This window comes from Paramormyrops kingsleyae, chromosome 3 (genome assembly GCF_048594095.1).
Source record: "Paramormyrops kingsleyae isolate MSU_618 chromosome 3, PKINGS_0.4, whole genome shotgun sequence".
Taxonomy (NCBI): Eukaryota; Metazoa; Chordata; class Actinopteri; order Osteoglossiformes; family Mormyridae; genus Paramormyrops; species Paramormyrops kingsleyae.
This window is the reverse complement of record NC_132799.1, coordinates 1,422,850-1,442,136: the sequence shown is the minus strand read 5'-3', so window position 1 is coordinate 1,442,136 and position 19,287 is coordinate 1,422,850. Positions and strand designations below refer to the sequence as shown.

The following is a 19,287-nucleotide window of genomic DNA, read 5'->3' as shown; positions in this document are numbered from 1 at the left end:
GTTACAGCTGTTTGCAAACCCTACAGACTATTTGCAAGGTAATAAAACTTACATACATGTAAATGTGTGTGCAGAACAGAGAACAGAAAATCTCACTCCATGCAGCTGACCAAAGTTGCCAACCCTGCATTTTATTTTAAATGAGAAGTAAAATGCAGCTTTCGACTGAAGCAGCTTATCATTCCTTTGCTTTGTTACCCGGACAAATATAATGATTAAAAATTATATGCGTCTCTTTTTGTATGTTTTCTAAATAAGACCGCGTGCCCATACCCAATTAACTGTAATAGCGATTAAAGCGATCTATTCTTCTAGTATTTAAGTTAAAGCAAGACTTTTATTTTATTACTGTTGTGGGATTAATCTTTGGAAACACTGAAATTTAATAACCACAAAAACATATATGACATAAACACGACTGTATTGTATACTTTACGGCGTTTTTAGAGGTCACCGACTCCGCTGCTGTGAGAATTACTCTCATTGTTGTTTTGATGGGTTAGCGGTATACTAATGCTATTGCCTATTAACAAAAACCAAAGGTATGATACGCTGAAGTATATTGCAGCTGGTGTTTAAAAGGAGCTCGCCTGTTTTATTGATGATAGGACCAATCTCGGACCATGAAATGGAATCAGTATTTTTCCGCACCGCGCATGTAACATTTTCCTTGGGTTTCACGTGTTTGCTGTTTGTGGGCCTATACGCCTTCTTGGGCCACTTCTGATTGGTGAGCTTGACTGGCAGGCAAGAAGCACGGCACTTGTGATTGGTGATAATGACTGTCACACAGGGAGCGCAGCATGAATTTGTAAAACTATTCTCACAGCAGTTTTAATTAAACCCTGGGTCGGACGTGCTATATAATGTATATCCTAAATCGCAATTTTTGCGACTTGCTAATCGCGTTGTTTCAAATCGCGATTTCGATTTGAAATCGATAAATCGTCCAGCCCTAGGTTAAGTATGTCATTGTTAGGATTAGGGTTTTTCCCCATACAAACATGTGTGTGTCTGGGGGCGGGGGGGGAGACCATGCAATGATCGTGTCAGGGTTCCTCAAAGCACAGCTGCATTCTGCTATGAGACACTGAACATGTATAGATCTGCTTGGATGCTGAACCTATGATTGAACTGGTTGAATTGACACATCTGATATGGCAGCTGTAGGAAAATAGTGTTACGTGTATGACATCATCTCAAAAGATCAGCCATGCATTCAGCTCAATCTGGAGAAAAAATGAAAGCCTGGGGACAATTTATCAGACTGGATGGAGCAAAAACTTCATTCATACGTAACTCCATCAGCTTGGAAACATTTCAGCCTAACAACTGCTGATAGTAGTAATATTTTTCACAGTAATAACTGGCCTTGAGTAATCATTGTTATGCATAGTTGGTGCTATGAATTAACACCTAAAATTATAGCATTTTTTTTAGAATATTTATTTTAAGGTGAACAAGCCTGATCTACTTGTCATCACTGATAAAACAAGCACCTAGAATACAAAGAATGGTATAACGAAAAGTCAGATAAAAGTGTGATCATTCTGTGTATGCTGACGTTCTTGGCCTCCGTTAAGCACAAACGGCCCTTTCAACGTGACACTCAGCTCAGCCACAACCAAAGAGCTTCCACAGGTCGTGAAGTATGCAGCAGATGGCTTTTACTGAAGAGGCGAGAGGAGAGCCTATCGATTTCTGCGGCCCTGTTTCCCTGGAGCTGTTTATGGTGGCAGATTCGCAATGTCTGGAGATCAAAAGATGGACCGTGTTTGTAGCGTGATACCAAAGGGAGCTTTTTCAGTCTCATCTCTCGATGGAAACACCCGCTGACTTAACTAGAGAGCTGAGGGAAACATTTTAATTAATTGCCTCCATGGGTGTGCAGCATTCTTCAAAAACAATTAAAATTTAAAAGCGTTTATGTAGAAATTGATTAATTATTCGGAAAGGCTGGCCTCCCGTGTTTCTCCAACATTCGTCCATCAGTCACACTTTACCCGGCGCCATCGTGTGTCACGCAATCTGAAACATTTTTAATCCGACTTGTTTAAATAAAGGATGATGAAAACTAAAAATATCAATTTCCAATTAAAAAAAAAAAAAACAGATGGTGTCGTTTTTTAAATTATGCCTCAAAAAAAAGAATGTCCTCCACCCTTTGCCTTTGAAGTGTTCCCCCAATAATCGAATCTCTGCCTCAGATGGAGGTTCTCAGCAGGAGGTTCTCATAGGGAGATCATGTGACTGCACCCAGACGCCAGTGAGGGGCGTTTAAATACCGTTGCCCGCCATGGCGCCGTCCGTCGTTGCTGTTTTTACTCTAGAGCACGACTACTGGGGCTTGCATCAAGAGAGAATGTGAATGACATGTTACTGCACCATCTCATTACCTGAGAGAAGTGGACTTGCGATTGCACGAACACGTGGCCTAATGAATGCATTAAGAAATGGCTAACAAGCTCCACACAGTCAGGTCGCTCTTCAGTGCGTCTTCCAGCTCAGATCTCCTGTCTGCCCATCATCACTCAAAGCATCGTGCGAGTGTCTCAAACTGCGTTTAACACTGAACCTCGCCCTCGGCAGCCCCTCCTCTCTCTGTCTCTCTCTCTCCCCCCCCCTCGCTGGGCTGAAGGGTCCTTCAGACATTCATTAACTTTATAAAAAGGCACCTCCTCTCAGCAGCCTCCAGCCAACGTGCCCATCTGCTCGAAGGCCTTCAGCCAGATGTGGGATATTCGTGTCAGAAAAAAGGAAATAAGATTCACCTTGTCCCTGGCTCTGGCACCCGTGCCGGTAAGCACCCCCTGGCCCAGGGGGGGTGTTTGTTACGTGCTCCCGCTGCCGACCTGGCCCGCCGGAGAGCTCCCCTCACACTCCGCTTTGATGGCACCCGCGGAGAGCCTGCCGCCAGCCGAATAAGATGGGGATAAACAGCGATCTCCCAGAAGCCTCGGCTGCGGGCGTGCACAGCTGCTCAGGCTCTTATCTGCTCCCCGGCACCGGCGTGGCCATATTCCGGCGGGGGTCGTACATGCCGCTTGGCAGAAGGCTCCGGAAAGCAGGCCTGCTGAATCCACCGGCGTTGACACAGCGGGACGGCTTGGAGAACATCTGCGAGCGGGTGGAACCATGGCACGAAGCTCAGAGGCTGCCATGGTTTTAAGCGTATATTATATAATATTATCATATATGACAAGTGCAAATAGGAGCAGCACGGTGGTCATATCGGCCCCCTGCGGCTCTCAGCGCACGGTGTCCTTTCCACAGTGACACGCCCGGCATGCGACACGCCCGGCATGCGACACGCGGCGTGCAGTGGCTCACGGGCCACACTCATTTCCGCGGGTCTTGTCCTGCCTCCTTCACCTCTGCAGCCTCCGGGGCTGATTTTATGTTATTTATGGCACAGCGCTCTCACGCAGGCACAGGCCGTGCCTCGGTGTGTCAGGTGTGTAACGATGTCCTACCGCACACTCAAGTCACCGGCTCCCTGAAGCGTCACACAAACACGCGTTTTAAAGCTGAGCCTCTGGCAGAATATTCCGAATCACTGTTAGGCAGGAGGGATGTGTTTGAAAGGCACAGAGGTTTAGGTTGAAGTGCGAGTGGGGTACCAGCTCTTCTGGGGCTGTTGGTGCTGGGATTTGGCGGATTTTGGGGCTTTTGGCAAGGCCTTGTTTTCTTCCCAATTCCTAAATGCTGCAAATGGCTCAAGAAGCAGGGACCAGCATACGACTGTCCGGACAAGCTGAACGCCCATGACGAGGCCGCGGGTAACCTTCGGCACGTCCATCAGATGCCATCAATACCATACCTCTGATTTCAGAATGCTGGGACAGCAGGATGGGGCCATCACGTGCCACTTCTGTGCCCCACAAGTGGGCAGTCATGCCAAAGTGATTCCCACAGCCGCAGGCCCACATTTGATTGCTCTTTATCTGGATAGTGTTGCTCAATTTCCCACTGGGAATTATCTCATTTTTTTGTTACTATCCAAAATGTGACCCCTGGATTCTCCGCAAGAACTTTAATAGGCCAGTTTATTCCCTCCACTCTGATGACGATGCCTTCCATGCTCCCGGCTAGCAGCCATTCTGAAGCCCGCCTGAAGGGGGCATGGTGGTTAATGAACCACCACCGGAACACACAGAGGAAGGTGAACATTAACAGCAAGCTTCATTGCAGCAGATGGAAGCCCATCTGAATTAATTCATTTTCAAATGTAATACCAAAAAGGATTTTACATATACATATATATGAGGAGCAGCGCTGGGCCAGATGACAGGTTTTATCACACGGTTTTGTGAGATGTGCAGTTCAAATCCTGATGGAAATGTATTTATTTACTGCGTTTACGGACTGGAGGCGTGTAAAATAATATCGATTTTAATCCCTGTCGGCAAAATATGAAAACAATCACGATGCTGCTCTGCGGTGAACCGAGGGACAACGGGCCCCACACATCCGCACCACCTCCCCAGATGATGGGGCCCCACTCACACAGACTGCCACCCCAGATGACAGGGGCCATGCATGCAGACTGCTGTCCCAGACAATGGGGCCCCATGCATGCCCCCATCTCAGATGACAGGGAACCCCGCAGACCATTCTCCTACAGACCACCGTTCCAGCATGCAGACCGCCTCAGTGTTGTTTTCCCTTCTCTCATTACAGTTTAATTTCGTCGGCAAGCTACTGGGGCCTCGAGGGAATTCTATGAAAAGATTACAAGAGGAAACCGGAGCAAAAATGTCCATCCTGGGGAAGGGATCCATGCGGGACAAAGGCAAGGTCAGCGCCGCCCTTCTGTCCTGTCCTGCTGCTGTGTCCAGTATCCGCGCCCGCCGTCTCCCATAGCGGCATCCATCGTGTCCTGCATCCCTATCGGCCTTGTCCCATATGCCTGTTCATTGTGTCTTGTATCCTTGTCATCCGTGCCCCATATCCCCATCTGTAGTGTCACGTATCTCTGTCCACTGTGTCCTGTATCCCATATCCCCGTTCACTGTGTCCCGTTTCCCTGTCCTTCGTTTGCCCGTCCATCGTGTCCCGTATCCCAGTCCGCTGTATCCCTGTTCACTGTGTCCCGTTTCCCTGTCCTTCGTTTGCCCGTCCACCGTGTCCAGTATCCCAGTCCGCTGTATCCCATATCCCCGTTCATTGTGTCCCGTTTCCCTGTCCTTCGTTTGCCAGTCCACCGTGTCCCGTATCCCAGTCCGCTGTATCCCTGTCCACTGTGTCCTGTATCCCATATCCCCATTCATTGTGTCCCGTTTCCCTGTCCTTCGTTTGCCCGTCCACCGTGTCCCGTATCCCAATCCGCTGTATCCCTGTCCACTGTGTCCTGTATCCCATATCCCCGTTCACTGTGTCCCGTTTCCCTGTCCTTCGTTTGCCCGTCCACCGTGTCCCGTATCCCAGTCTGCTGTATCCCTGTCCACTGTGTCCTGTATCCCATATCCCCGTTCACTGTGTCCCGTTTCCCTGTCCTTCGTTTGCCCGTCCACCGTGTCCCAGTCCGCTGTATCCCTGTCCACTGTGTCCTGTATCCCATATCCCCGTTCATTGTGTCCCGTTTCCCTGTCCTTCGTTTGCCCGTCCACCATGTCCCGTATCCCAGTCCGCTGTATCCCTGTCAAATGTGTCTTGCATCGCCATCCGCGTTGTCCTGTATCCCATATCCCCGTTCACTGTGTCCCGTTTCCCTGTCCTTCGTTTGCCCGTCCACCGTGTCCCATATCCCAGTCCGCTGTATCCCATATCCCCGTTCATTGTGTCCCGTTTCCCTGTCCTTCGTTTGCCCGTCCACCGTGTCCCATATCCCAGTCCGCTGTATCCCATATCCCCGTTCATTGTGTCCCGTTTCCCTGTCCTTCGTTTGCCCGTCCACCGTGTCCCGTATCCCAGTCCGCTGTATCCCTGTCCACTGTGTCCTGTATCCCATATCCCCGTTCACTGTGTCCCGTTTCCCTGTCCTTCGTTTGCCCGTCCACCGTGTCCCGTATCCCAGTCCGCTGTATCCCTGTCCACTGTGTCCTGTATCCCATATCCCCGTTCATTGTGTCCCGTTTCCCTGTCCTTCGTTTGCCCGTCCACCATGTCCCGTATCCCAGTCCGCTGTATCCCTGTCAAATGTGTCTTGCATCGCCATCCGCGTTGTCCTGTATCCCTGTCCACCATGTCCTGTATCCCCATCTACATATGTGATGGTCAGGGCCCCAAATGCTGTATCTCTTTTCTACACCCCACCACCACCACGGACCACACTATCGCCTCTCAGCAGCCTGTGGGATTGTGGGTCGTCTCAGTTCCATTGAGCACACTTTTTCACTTGGTGGTGAATGAGGAAATTCCTTATAAAGCCCAGAGATTTTCATGGCTTTACCCAATGTGGCAACTTCTGCTGTTGGGGTTATGTTAGAACAACGGGGCCCTGGAGTGAGGCCAGCTTTGATTACTGTCACTGTACCATTATTGGATCTGGGGACAAAGTGTGGTATTATTCTCTGTTACTGTCAGATCCTGATTTGGACTGCCAGCACTTGAGTATATAACATCTATACCCAACCCGAACCCTATAACACCTAATAACATCAACCAGAGTGCTCGAGGGGAAGCACAAATTTCATAAAAAAGAAAAGACAAAGAAAACTCTCCTGCCATTAGATGGCATGGTTGTTAAGGAGCTGGCTTCATAAGGTTGAAGTCTCATCAGGAGAACAGGGTACTTCACCTGAGACTCTGGAACACTGCTATGTAATCTGCAAAATCGCAAAACAATGAAAGAAACATTACAGTAAGACGCCATCAGTCAATGCAAATGCAGCAGAGTGTACAGCTACATAAAGTCCAAACAAACACTAGTGTTGGGATGAAGGGGAAGGGAAGAATAAACACGCCCCCCCCCCAAGCCATAACATCTCAGAAAATGTCGTCAGTTCATTTATTTTTATTTTTATTTTTACTCATGTACTTCCTTGATCGTCCTTTTCAGAATATTTTTTCTGTCTTTGCACTTTGCCTTGTTTCGCACTATACGTTTGTCTGAACTTTATGTACCTTGCTGCTGTACATAGCATCATTGTCCCCTGGGGTAAACAAAGTTTTATCTTAACTTTAGAAGCAGGGCAGTACGTCACCCAATAGCAGGCGACCCTGCATTCTGATCATGTGACCTATAATAAAATCACATGGCGTGTCGCTGGGTCATGAGACAAGCTGACAGAAATACTCACTTTTGACTCAAACTGTGAGGACTGAAGCGCCAAGCGGAGGGCCCCGTTAATTCCCGTAAACCATTAACAACGTCCCAGTGGTGAAGTGGCTTTCATTAACCCCAGAAGCAGGACGAGTATTTGAGAGCAGCCAGTGGCACTAAGAGAAGGCTAAGCCCCAAAGCACGACTCCATTTGGCGCTAAATTATTCTGATGGGAGATTTATGCAGGGAGTCGGTGCATTAAAATAAAACAGCGGCGGGTGATAAAACAAGGGGAGGGGTCACTGTTACAGCAGGGAGGGGGCTCCTCAGGAACAGAGTTATTAGGTAATAACTTTAGCCTGCTCCAAAGAGCTGACCTTGTCTCTGCTTTTTCCACGTCGATTGTTGTATCGCTTCCTGTCAACATGAATACTCAACTTATTTACACCGACAATATTAGAAAAGCAAAAGGACGCCGATGGAGAGCGCCTCTCGCAGGCTGATGCCGGCACTTCTTCATCATACAGCCTGCTTTTATTAAGCTATTTTATGTTCGGTTATCTTTCGTAAACATGGCCCGCCCCCTCGCCCCCTTCCCATCCCTCCTGGCAGAAGAGATAAGCCGGAAGGATAGATGCAGCCTCCCCCCCCCTATCACACATGAACATGCCTGGCCCTAAAGTGTGTGCCTGAAAGAGGAACACGGTAGCATCGCCATGGTCACCCCGCCAGTATCCCACAGAGCTTGAGGATGCTAAACTGCCAAGAAAATGACAGGCTTGCCCCCTCGTCCCAGCAAAGTCAGGGGGTCTCTCATGTTTAAGAGGGAAAATGACTATCTAGAACAACAAAGCAATGCCCAGCCAAAGGACTAAAAGGGTCACGGAAAGGTCACAGCGGACTGCTTGACGGCTCAGACGTGCTTTTAGCGTCACACACTCTTTATCCCTGACAATGGCCTCGGTGTGTCAGCCAGAGGTTTGCTGGAAAATTACAGAACAGCTGGAAACCTGCTTGTGTTGTTTTGTCCTGTGGCCCATGGAAAGGCCACACATGTGGCGGCTCTCTGCTGGGGTCCTTACCCTGGTGTTTGCCAGAACCTGCAGCCAAAACAGACGCATCTATGACCGACTGACTCAAAGCCTCACCGCACTCTTCTGTTGGGCTTTAAACCACCACAGTGCAGTAGTGGCCGAAGCCCTATTTCTTGATGCCTGCTTATTTATTCACTTAGGGGGGATATATCGCATCTCGCATGAGTGTCACACATAGTTTGACACAAAATTAGATTATAAATCTCATCTGTGAAAAATCCTTAATCCTCCCGTGTGAAGCAGTGTGTGCTAGTCTGTTCTGGGTTGTTCTGATTCCTGGTAGGTATTTGTGTGCAGACATTAGCTTTAGAGAGGAGCGCTTCAGGACTCGATTACGTTAATAAAACGACTGGCTATGGCCACACAGACGGTGCGTGAGGCGGCTTTGCGGATGTTTCCGGGCATCACTGAGGGACGTGTGGATTGTCACAGCCTGTTTAATCGCGTGTTATGAGGTAATTTAATGGCAAGACCTTACGCAGGCGGTGTGTCCACGGACCAAGGTGACCGCACAGGTTTGCGTACATGAGAATCGGTAATTAGCACTGGGGTTTCAGGCAGTCCAAGTGGCTCTCGTTAAGTCCTGTAATGAATTCAGATTGATTTCTACCAAGAGAGCGACGCCGTGTCTCAGGAATGTGTAATTAGCGTTGGCCCATCTTGTCAGTCAGGGCGTCATCGGGAAACAGCGTCGCTAACATCGTCGTCGCTGGGGTCTTCACGCAGCCCTCAAGTTTACTTAGCGAGCTACAGTCTAGCCCCATGCCATTAAGCTTTTACAGAGTTTAGCTGTAAGGTAAATAACTCTGAAATGTGCTGTAGATCAGATGCTTCCCCTGTGGCACCCCAGCCGACTGAAAGCATACCCTGAAACAGCGATCCGGGTTCGATCCCCCTGTACTACATTATCTGAATGCTAAATTAGCCTATGTTCCTCTGTGGGTATTGGATGGCTGGGTCGGTCTCTCATTAATTGTTGCTCTGGTGGACGTGGTGTAGATGTCCTGTAAACTGGGATGCTGGGAGAGGGTAACTGGCCGTTCTGAACTTGGGGAAATTAAGGAAAAATATTTGAAGTAAAAAATGAGCTGCAAACTTGCTGAGTGTGTCATACATCTTCATCAGATCCAGTCTTGTCTGCCGCTCTTATAGATGATGCCTTGGTGTAACGAGTCTGAAGGATTACAATAAAAAGCAACTGAAGATCTTAATCAAGCTGCGGTTTTAAACAGTGAAGGGAAAATCTTAAATCCAGTATAAATACTGATGCTGCATTGTTTAACCGCATATACGTGGATGTTTGGGTGATGGAGTGAGGATTACATCTTAAAGCTCAATGACTCATTCATCCTGGTCACTGTGTCACTGGCTCGCTCATCCTGGTCATCATGGTACAGACGCTGTTCTTGATTAACCCATTTGTGTGCGTTATCATTCCAGACCCAGCACAGAGACAGCCCTGGTATCAGAGCGGTAAGGAGAAAAACATGGATCTGGTGTAAATACTTCACAGATCCCACAGCCCAAATTTTCCAACTGTTCCCGACATGTTTCCTATATTTTAATGAGCTTTTTCTGTATGATGCTAACAGAATACTTGGTACATTATACTGCCAAAGTGAGTTTGACAATATAGTTTTACCTTCTGGTTCATATTTTAAAGGGACAGCCATATTCAGAATCAAATTTACTGGCCAAGTATATGTTCCCACACAGAGGGAATGTGTATCTGGCTGTCAACGGCAGACATTGTTTGAATATGTGTCTTACAGGGACACGGTTTGAATATGGGGAACAAATCTTACAGGGACACTGAACATGTGGAACGTGTCTTACAGGGACCCTCTTAGAATGCGGGGAACATGTCTTACAGAGACACTGTTTGAACATGGGGAATGTGTTTTACAGGGACACTGTTTGTTGGTGGTGGGCCAATTGTGCATTCATCATTAAGAAGGATTTGTGGAAGTGAGATGTCCTAAATACTGGTGAAAACAGGGCTGATGGAGTCACATCACACCCCGTAAGCAGCTGGGTCTCTGTCACACCATCCAGTCTGGGAGATGGGGCTCATTGCTGTTCCCTAAACTGGGTCACCATGGCACAGCAGGAAAATAAGTGATGTGTTTCCTGGCTCAGCCACTCTTAACATCCCCAGTCTTTTTTTATCCAGATCTATGCGAATGTATGCAAAAACCAATTACATAGCCACACAACAAATAGCTCTTGCTGATCTGTCAATAAACGAGAATCTTAAGCAGATCAAATTAGTCTGGCACCTTAACACTTGTGTATCGAAACAGATCAGTCGGACAGTCTTGGCTCTTGAAGCCTTTAAATATTCTCACTGACGCCCATGAATTTGCTGATATTAACTGTAGATACCACTGGGGGGTGCTATAGTTAATAATGGCCATCTCTGTTTGTATATACAGTGTCAACACAGGGAAGCCTCTCCTTAAGAGTTGTCATTCTGTCGTTCTCTAAAAGGATCGCTTTGAACTTTTGAAATCCACCCATAAAAGACAATGGAGCGTTTTGACACTAAAGGAGACTTTAAACACTCAGAAATGATACTGGGGAACCCTTGCTACTGAGTGGGTCCCTGCGCTGGGAGAGATTTGTTATGGAGCCTTGAGATCATCTCCTCACAAACACCCTTAACACCATTGAGGAAATTCCAAAGCCTCCTCAGGTGGGATAGTTGCTTGGACCCCCCAAAGAGTGCTGATTGGCTGGCTTTCAGAGTGCCCTCAACTGCTAATGGTGTGTCTGTAGAGTGTGGTGAAGGGACATAACGATGTGAGTAGAGGTCACTTAAGAGAATAAGGATGCATCTTTAGAAGTGATGCAATCTGAAGAAGAAGAAGAGGAACCTAACGTTGTTCTCCAAATGAGCAGCTTAACCAAAAACTCACAGGGACCTCCTTCATAGCTGCTGCCTTTTTGATGAGCTTTCATAATGCCCAGCTTTTATATTCTATGTAACATGCTAATCCATACTAGAGACATCTTCCTCCTGGATGAAACAACTTCACCTTCAAAGAGCCACTTAATTGAAAGCATAAGGCTTAAAAGTCACATCCTGTACGTGGGTAATTGCCTCAATGTGCAAATGTCCAGGTCAAAAAGCACTTATCCTTTTTTCACCCAGTGTCCCCAAGTAGCTTGTCTTAGTTCCTAATCAAAGTGAGAGGAGATTTCAGTAGTGTGACTGGAAAGGCTCTGAATCTGTGAAGCCTGTCGGTAGAGATCCATTATCCACCTTGAAAACACAATTATAGAAGTGTGAGAATGATTATTTATAGTAGGCGTGATTGGAGAAGCCCCTTCGGCCCATCATCCTCAACCGCAGAGTCCTCTTGGGGGCGGCCATCACAATGTGGTGATTACAGGAGTGCTTCCTAACCTTGATACAAATTAGGCCCTCTGCAGAGGTTCTTGCAGGTCAGAGCTACTCACTTCAGAGGGGGAATGGAAAGGTATTTGTTAGTGGAGGAGAGACCAGCCCCACCACTGATTAAGTCAGGATGAAGAGTTATTCTCGTGAAAGCCATCCAGCCCATGAGCACGAGGTCGTACATACAGTAATCAGCATGGAAAGCTGTGCCGCTAACTGCAATTACCGCCAATCCAGAGATCAATTAGTGACGACCTTCGGCAATCAGAAGGGTGACTGGTACTCTGCAATGGGTTGAATCAGAGCAGGGAAGAAGTGTTATTGCTGGAGTGGTCCTCAACAGTACCTGGATGATCGTCATGTAGCAATGAGAAGCTCATGCACCCTGCCGGCTCCACGATGAGCATAATGATGTTTATGTGAGTTTTTTGGCCAATTGAATACCTAGTGATGTAGAGTCATGCTCTGATTGGGTCATACTTGTGGCTGGCTGTATCTGGCTTGTTTACAAATTACATATAAACAAGCTGGTTGAAGCGAGACGACTGGTTAACAAGCCTCACTGCTCGCCGAGTCCCTCTCACTGCAGGTCCATCTTGAGGCTTCTGGGACATTGCCAACACATTAGTGACAACTAACACGACCTTCTGAACTTGTTCTTCCTCACAGGAGGAGGAGCTGAGGAAGAGCGGTGAGGCCAAATATGCTCACCTGAGCAATGACCTGCACGTTCTCATCGAGGTGTTTGCCCCGCCCGGGGAAGCCTACTCCCGCATGAGCCATGCCTTGGAGGAGATCAAGAAGTTCCTTGTTCCAGTAAGTTCCACCGCACAACTTTCTCTAATTCTTAGCTAGGTAATTGAGCGACGTGTGAAGATGGGTTTGCCCCTTCTGAGCCACAGCGAGGCAGGGCTGTGTTCGCTCACAAGCAGCATAATTAAAACTTCAAAGAGGAGTGGTCCAAGGGGTCATGTGAGCGTTTAGAGAAAGCGCTGTTTTACAGACTTGCCAGGAGGTGCTTCGCCTGCCAGACTTTATAAAAACAGCATATATTTAAACAGGAGGAGGAGAAATGCTTCAAGTGAGCTCAGGTAGGTGAGGTAGAGCGTGTAACTTGCGCTTCAACAACTGCAAGCCTGCAGTAAGGTCTGTGCCCGCTTTGATATATCTGCTCTCTAGCTCCCGTTCAGGGATCAATGCCAACCGTAAGCATCGGTTAACCTTAAACCTTTTTACATGCCTGGATCTCGCTCCTGCTCAGTGACTATTCAGTTTAATTTCATTTATATGGTGGTTTAAAGAAGAAGCATTGTCACAAAGCACAAATTTGAGCTCCCCAGAGAGTACGCCTGAGGTGACAGAGGTGAGGAAGAAATCTGGGGAGGAAGCAGAAGCAGGGGGGAGCCCGTCCTCCTCTGGACTGCATTAAGTTCACACTGTGAGTTGCTTTTACAGAGGAACAAGGTGTTTTAGTGCTTCTGAATGGTCCGCTCATCCACCCAAAAGCCGAAAGGATCAAAGAAGATGAGAGGTGGCACAGGGAATCCGTCTTCTCTGGATCTGACACGGGGGGGGTATCCGTCTTCTCTGGATCTGACACGGGGGGGGTATCCGTCTTCTCTGGATCTGACACGGGGGGGTATGCGTCTTCTCTGGATCTGACACGGGGGGGTATGCGTCTTCTCTGGATCTGACACGGGGGGGTATCCGTCTTCTCTGGATCTGACACGGGGGGGTATCCGTCTTCTCTGGATCTGACACGGGGGGTATCCGTCTTCTCTGGATCTGACACGGGGGGGTATCCGTCTTCTCTGGTATCTGCTCTGTAAGGGACTGCCTGTTTCGTGTTTCATCTGAGCCATGGCAGTGAAACGGCTTCATTTCCAATCGTCTGTCCTCCCCCGGATAGATGGAGTGGCTGCCAGGAAAAACTGTTAATCGAGTTGAAGAGTGAAGCTGGAAGCTGCGGCTGACTGTGGGGGCAGCGCCGTTATGTTTTGGAGGTTCGCCGATCAGGATCTGCATCACGGCAGTTTCCTGTCCGACACAACTGATGGACATGCTGATCGGGGGACGCGGTTTGCCAGGCTCAGTGCTGACAGTGGTGGCTCGGTCAGACACAGTGCTGTCCTGACTCGGAATGAAACGCTGTCCTGCTGTCCTGACGCGGCTGGAATGAAAGGTTCTGGGTTTTTATGAGGAAGATCCAGATGTGAGATTGGGGACCTTTGGGTGGGGGGGTATAGATAGGCGAGGGTGATCTGTCCAATCGAGATCAGCCAGACTGCCACATAAAATGGGCTGTGTCCCACCTGCAGCTGCTCGCTCTGCAATGGTCCTTATTTCACAGTTGTTATTTTCCGTTTGTCATTTTGACATTTTATTCTCCAACATTATTATGGGCACAGTATCACGCTGGGCATCGTGCCATGCACACATTCACTTTGCCACAGTATCACGCCGGGGAGCGTGCCATGCACACATTCACTTTGCCACAGTATCACGCCGGGGAGCGTGCCATGCACACATTCACTTTGCCACAGTATCACGCCGGGGAGCGTGCCATGCACACATTCACTTTGCCACAGTATCACGCCGGGGAGCGTGCCATGCACACATTCACTTTGCCACAGTATCACGCCGGGGAGCGTGCCATGCACACATTCACTTTGCCACAGTATCACGCCGGGGAGCGTGCCATGCACACATTCACTTTGCCACAGTATCACGCCGGGGAGCGTGCCATGCACACATTCACTTTGCCACAGTTACAGGTACCAAATTACCTCATCAGTACAGCAAACGCCTGAATTGGTGCATGGACCTTTAATACAGGTTCATTAAGAGCACGCTGTTTGCTCGGGCTGCACCTGAGGCTGTCCTATCATTAATCAGAGGGAAACTGATCACGATGTATGGCCAGAATTAAGCGTTTGTGTATTTAATTATGAACACAATGCACCATTTAAATGCTAAAATTGTAGCTATGAGCATAAATCTCTAAAGTGAAACCTGTTTTAACAGGGGGTTAATGTGAGGTAAAGGCAGACTGGTTACCAGCTGAGGTAATTACCTCCACACTTTTTTATTATGATTGTGTGCCATCTATGCGGCACTGCTGACCAGGCAGACCCCGGAAAGCTGAATCCTCACACAGACCCATAAACACACTCGGCAATGAAACAAAGCCAGCGCCTTTGCGAGAAATATCCAGAAGATTTAAGAGATTGATACGTAAATTGCCTGAGTGCATTCTTTGGTTCACAGTGGCCCTGTGCTGTACTTAAAGCCACTCGGCTGTAAGCTAATGGTTTATTATTTTAAAAGCCCACCCAACTCAGCAGGCATTTATTCCTAGAAAGCAGATGCCATGCATCACCCAGAAGTGCAAGTTTCATGTTACCTGCATTCGCCTGAAGCCTTTTGCGCTTCTGCACCGTATGATGCTGGATGAGGTTCGTTTCTGAGGGTGATGTGGAGGTGCATGGAGATGCTGTTGGACCATTCAGCAACTTGTGATCTGACGTAGGCTCTGAAATGGTGGGGGATTAAGGCCGACCTCATCAAGTTCCCCACCAAAAAAAGCACAGTGGGGAGGGTTCACCCGAGGCAGTGCACACCCGCCATCAGCCACCGTTTTCATTTCTTCACGTTTCATCACCCATCATCATGTTGCCCAGTATCTCCCTGTCAGCGAGTTGCTTTCTCGAAGCCCCACACCCCCCCAGCCAGGATCCATCAATATCTACCCATGTTTATTTTATTTTTCCAAATCATGTAGGTGACATGGAGAAATCACCATGTGGAGGTTAATGACCCTCACGCCAGTCACCGGCCCTGTTTCCATGAGACCATCACCATTACTCCCCTGTGTGAGGGGGGTCACCGGCCCAGTTTCCATGACACCATCACCATTACTCCACTGCGGGAAGGGGTCACCGGTCCTGTTTCCATGACACCATAACCATTACTCCACTGCGGGAAGGGGTCACCGGTCCTGTTTCCATGACACCATAACCATTACTCCACTGCGGGAAGGGGTCACCGGTCCTGTTTCCATGACACCATCACCATTACTCCACTGCGGGAAGGGGTCACCGGTCCTGTTTCCATGACACCATCACCATTACTCCACTGCGGGAAGGGGTCACCGGTCCTGTTTCCATGACACCATCACCATTACTCCACTGCGGGAAGGGGTCACCGGTCCTGTTTCCATGACACCATCACCATTACTCCACTGCGGGAAGGGGTCACCGGTCCTGTTTCCATGACACCATCACCATTGCTCCACTGCGGGAAGGGGTCACCGGCCCAGTTTCCATGACACCATCACCATTGCTCCACTGCGGGAAGGGGTCACCGGTCCTGTTTCCATGACACCATCACCATTACTCCACTGCGGGAAGGGGTCACCGGTCCTGTTTCCATGACACCATCACCATTACTCCACTGCGGGAAGGGGTCACCGGTCCTGTTTCCATGACACCATCACCATTACTCCACTGCGGGAAGGGGTCACCGGTCCTGTTTCCATGACACCATCACCATTACTCCACTGCGGGAAGGGGTCACCGGTCCTGTTTCCATGACACCATCACCATTACTCCACTGCGGGAAGGGGTCACCGGTCCTGTTTCCATGACACCATCACCATTACTCCACTGCGGGAAGGGGTCACCGGTCCTGTTTCCATGACACCATCACCATTACTCCACTGCGGGAAGGGGTCACCGGTCCTGTTTCCATGACACCATCACCATTACTCCACTGCGGGAAGGGGTCACCGGTCCTGTTTCCATGACACCATCACCATTACTCCACTGCGGGAAGGGGTCACCGGTCCTGTTTCCATGACACCATCACCATTACTCCACTGCGGGAAGGGGTCACCGGTCCTGTTTCCATGACACCATCACCATTACTCCACTGCGGGAAGGGGTCACCGGTCCTGTTTCCATGACACCATCACCATTGCTCCACTGCGGGAAGGGGTCACCGGCCCAGTTTCCATGACACCATCACCATTGCTCCACTGCGGGAAGGGGTCACCGGTCCTGTTTCCATGACACCATCACCATTACTCCACTGCGGGAAGGGGTCACCGGTCCTGTTTCCATGACACCATCACCATTACTCCACTGCGGGAAGGGGTCACCGGTCCTGTTTCCATGACACCATCACCATTACTCCACTGCGGGAAGGGGTCACCGGTCCTGTTTCCATGACACCATCACCATTACTCCACTGCGGGAAGGGGTCACCGGTCCTGTTTCCATGACACCATCACCATTACTCCACTGCGGGAAGGGGTCACCGGTCCTGTTTCCATGACACCATCACCATTACTCCACTGCGGGAAGGGGTCACCGGTCCTGTTTCCATGACACCATCACCATTACTCCACTATGGGAGGGGGTCACCGGTCCTGTTTCCATGACACCATCACCATTACTCCACTGCGGGAAGGGGTCACCGGTCCTGTTTCCATGACACCATCACCATTACTCCACTGCGGGAAGGGGTCACCGGTCCTGTTTCCATGACACCATCACCATTACTCCACTGTGGGAGGGGGTCATCGGTCCTGTTTCCATGACACCATCACCATTACTCCACTGCGGGAAGGGGTCACCGGTCCTGTTTCCATGACACCATCACCATTACTCCACTGCGGGAAGGGGTCACCGGTCCTGTTTCCATGACACCATCACCATTACTCCACTATGGGAGGGGGTCACCGGTCCTGTTTCCACGACACCATCACCATTACTCCACTGCGGGAAGGGGTCACCGGTCCTGTTTCCATGACACCATCACCATTACTCCACTATGGGAGGGGGTCACCGGTCCTGTTTCCATGACACCATCACCATTACTCCCCTATGGCCGTTTGGGAAACACCACATTTTGTCTGCTCGAATTGATTCTTGATGATTCGGCGAGTTAGGAAGCTCATTAACATCATTGTATCTGTACCTCAGGGAAGTGCTGCTCTCATCCAAGGGAGGCTCTTAACCTGCCTCCATGGTCATTTTTAGTGGAGAAACCTCACTTTTTTGATGTTCATTAATTACTGTCCCTCACTTAATCATCAGCAGCCAACTTCATGTAGAAATAATAAGCTCTGCTGACAGGCCGTTAAAATATTTGCTCATCTAGCCGTCATAAAGCTGCATCTCATCACTTTGCCATCCTTTCCGTTACACTGTGGCCACCCCAGTTGTGTCTATGGCCCCAGGGGTGGGGGATACACACAGCCAGTGATTCACCCAGACTGTGAAACCCGCACAAGTACAGGACATGCAGCCTCCAGGTGGAGGCTCAAGCCCACAACCTGATGTCAGAGGCAACTATGCAGTCAATCATTTCCATCTTCCGCCACCCTCCATCCCAGGCAGCACAGGGCTTAGGGTAGGGCAATTAGCCAATTAGAAATCCCCACAAATGCAGTGCAGGGCCAGGATTCGAAAACCCCAACCCTGAAGGCATGGAGCATTTCCATATTAGGCTTCATTTCCTGGTTATAGGGCAGACACCGCTCTACTACATGCAGAAAGCATGCCGTACCCTGTCTGCAGAACCTTCCAGAAACACGCCCCATTTCATTTTTACTTGATGCCTCAAACAGAGTGTTTTGTTTGTCCTGTGATTAATCTGAATCGGTCAATCATTAACGACGCAGAGTGCTCTGAGTAAGCTGGCTCCATTCAGGCTCTGTTAGGGTAATTAAAGTCATTGATTTCTGCAAAACATAAGCTCTGATTGTATCTCCTGCCCTCGGCGAGTGATATGGTCCAAGCCCCGGGTGCGAACAGGCCTTCACGCGCTTCAGTGCTCTGGTACCCTAATGGAAATGTCAGCCTTCTTTAAAAAGTAAAGCATACTTCCTTTGCTAATTTCTCGCTTTGATGTTCACTGGTGATGAAGGCTTCCTGAACGGTGGAACCAGCCATGCTTTACAAGCCGCTCTTCAGTGGGGGACTTTCACACTGATTTGAAGGTTTTTTCGCAAGTTTGATGCGGTGCTCGACAAACCGGGCACTATAGCATCACTTACGACCAGCGGAAAATTAAGCTGTCACAGGATGCTAAGCGTTTGTGTACAGTGTCCAGAATGAGATGTTCATGTTAAATTTGCTTGTGGTCACTGGTGTGGCTTTAATTCTTTGCCTGCGCGCTGCTTACACATCAGAAAATCCATCGCCAGATCGTGGGCTGCCTGTGGAATAGTTCTCAGAGCAGCCTGGAAGAATGAAAGTGTCTGATCCGAGAGGGTGTGTTCGACGCGGCTAGAATGAAAGGGGGAGTCTTTCCAGAAGACTACAGGCACGGCTCACCATGTTAGGATCATCTCGCTTCTGTTCAGGGACCAATTAGTCAGATCTGAGGCCAGCAACGCCAGGGAGGCCTCTCTCAGTGGTGATTGTTTTCACGTGATTACGACCATCTCTGACAGTGCGTGTAAGGATACGGCCTGAATCAAGCGGATGGAACTGCCTAGGAAGCAGTCACTCCCCTATACCTTCTCCAAATAAAATGGCTCTAGGAAACTAATAAACTCTTTCCTTTTAGGACTTGAACTTTG

General features: G+C 49.0%; 1 protein-coding gene across 4 annotated transcripts in view; it reads left to right on the top strand.

Annotated features, from left to right (window-relative positions):
- Positions 1 to 19,287, top strand: part of khdrbs2 (KH domain containing, RNA binding, signal transduction associated 2) — an 89,345-nt gene that overhangs the window by 27,198 nt on the left and 42,860 nt on the right. For 3 of the 4 annotated variants that reach the window (XR_011989439.1, XR_011989440.1, XM_072709352.1), the window contains exons 3-4: positions 4,681 to 4,797; positions 12,369 to 12,515. Coding sequence is in view for 1 of the 4 variants with exons in the window: in XM_072709352.1 (XP_072565453.1) it covers positions 4,681 to 4,797; positions 12,369 to 12,515 (264 nt within the window). In the remaining 3 variants the exon portion in view is untranslated. The remainder of the gene's footprint in view (positions 1 to 4,680; positions 4,798 to 12,368; positions 12,516 to 19,287) is intronic. The other variant, XR_011989441.1, reaches the window with a different exon arrangement.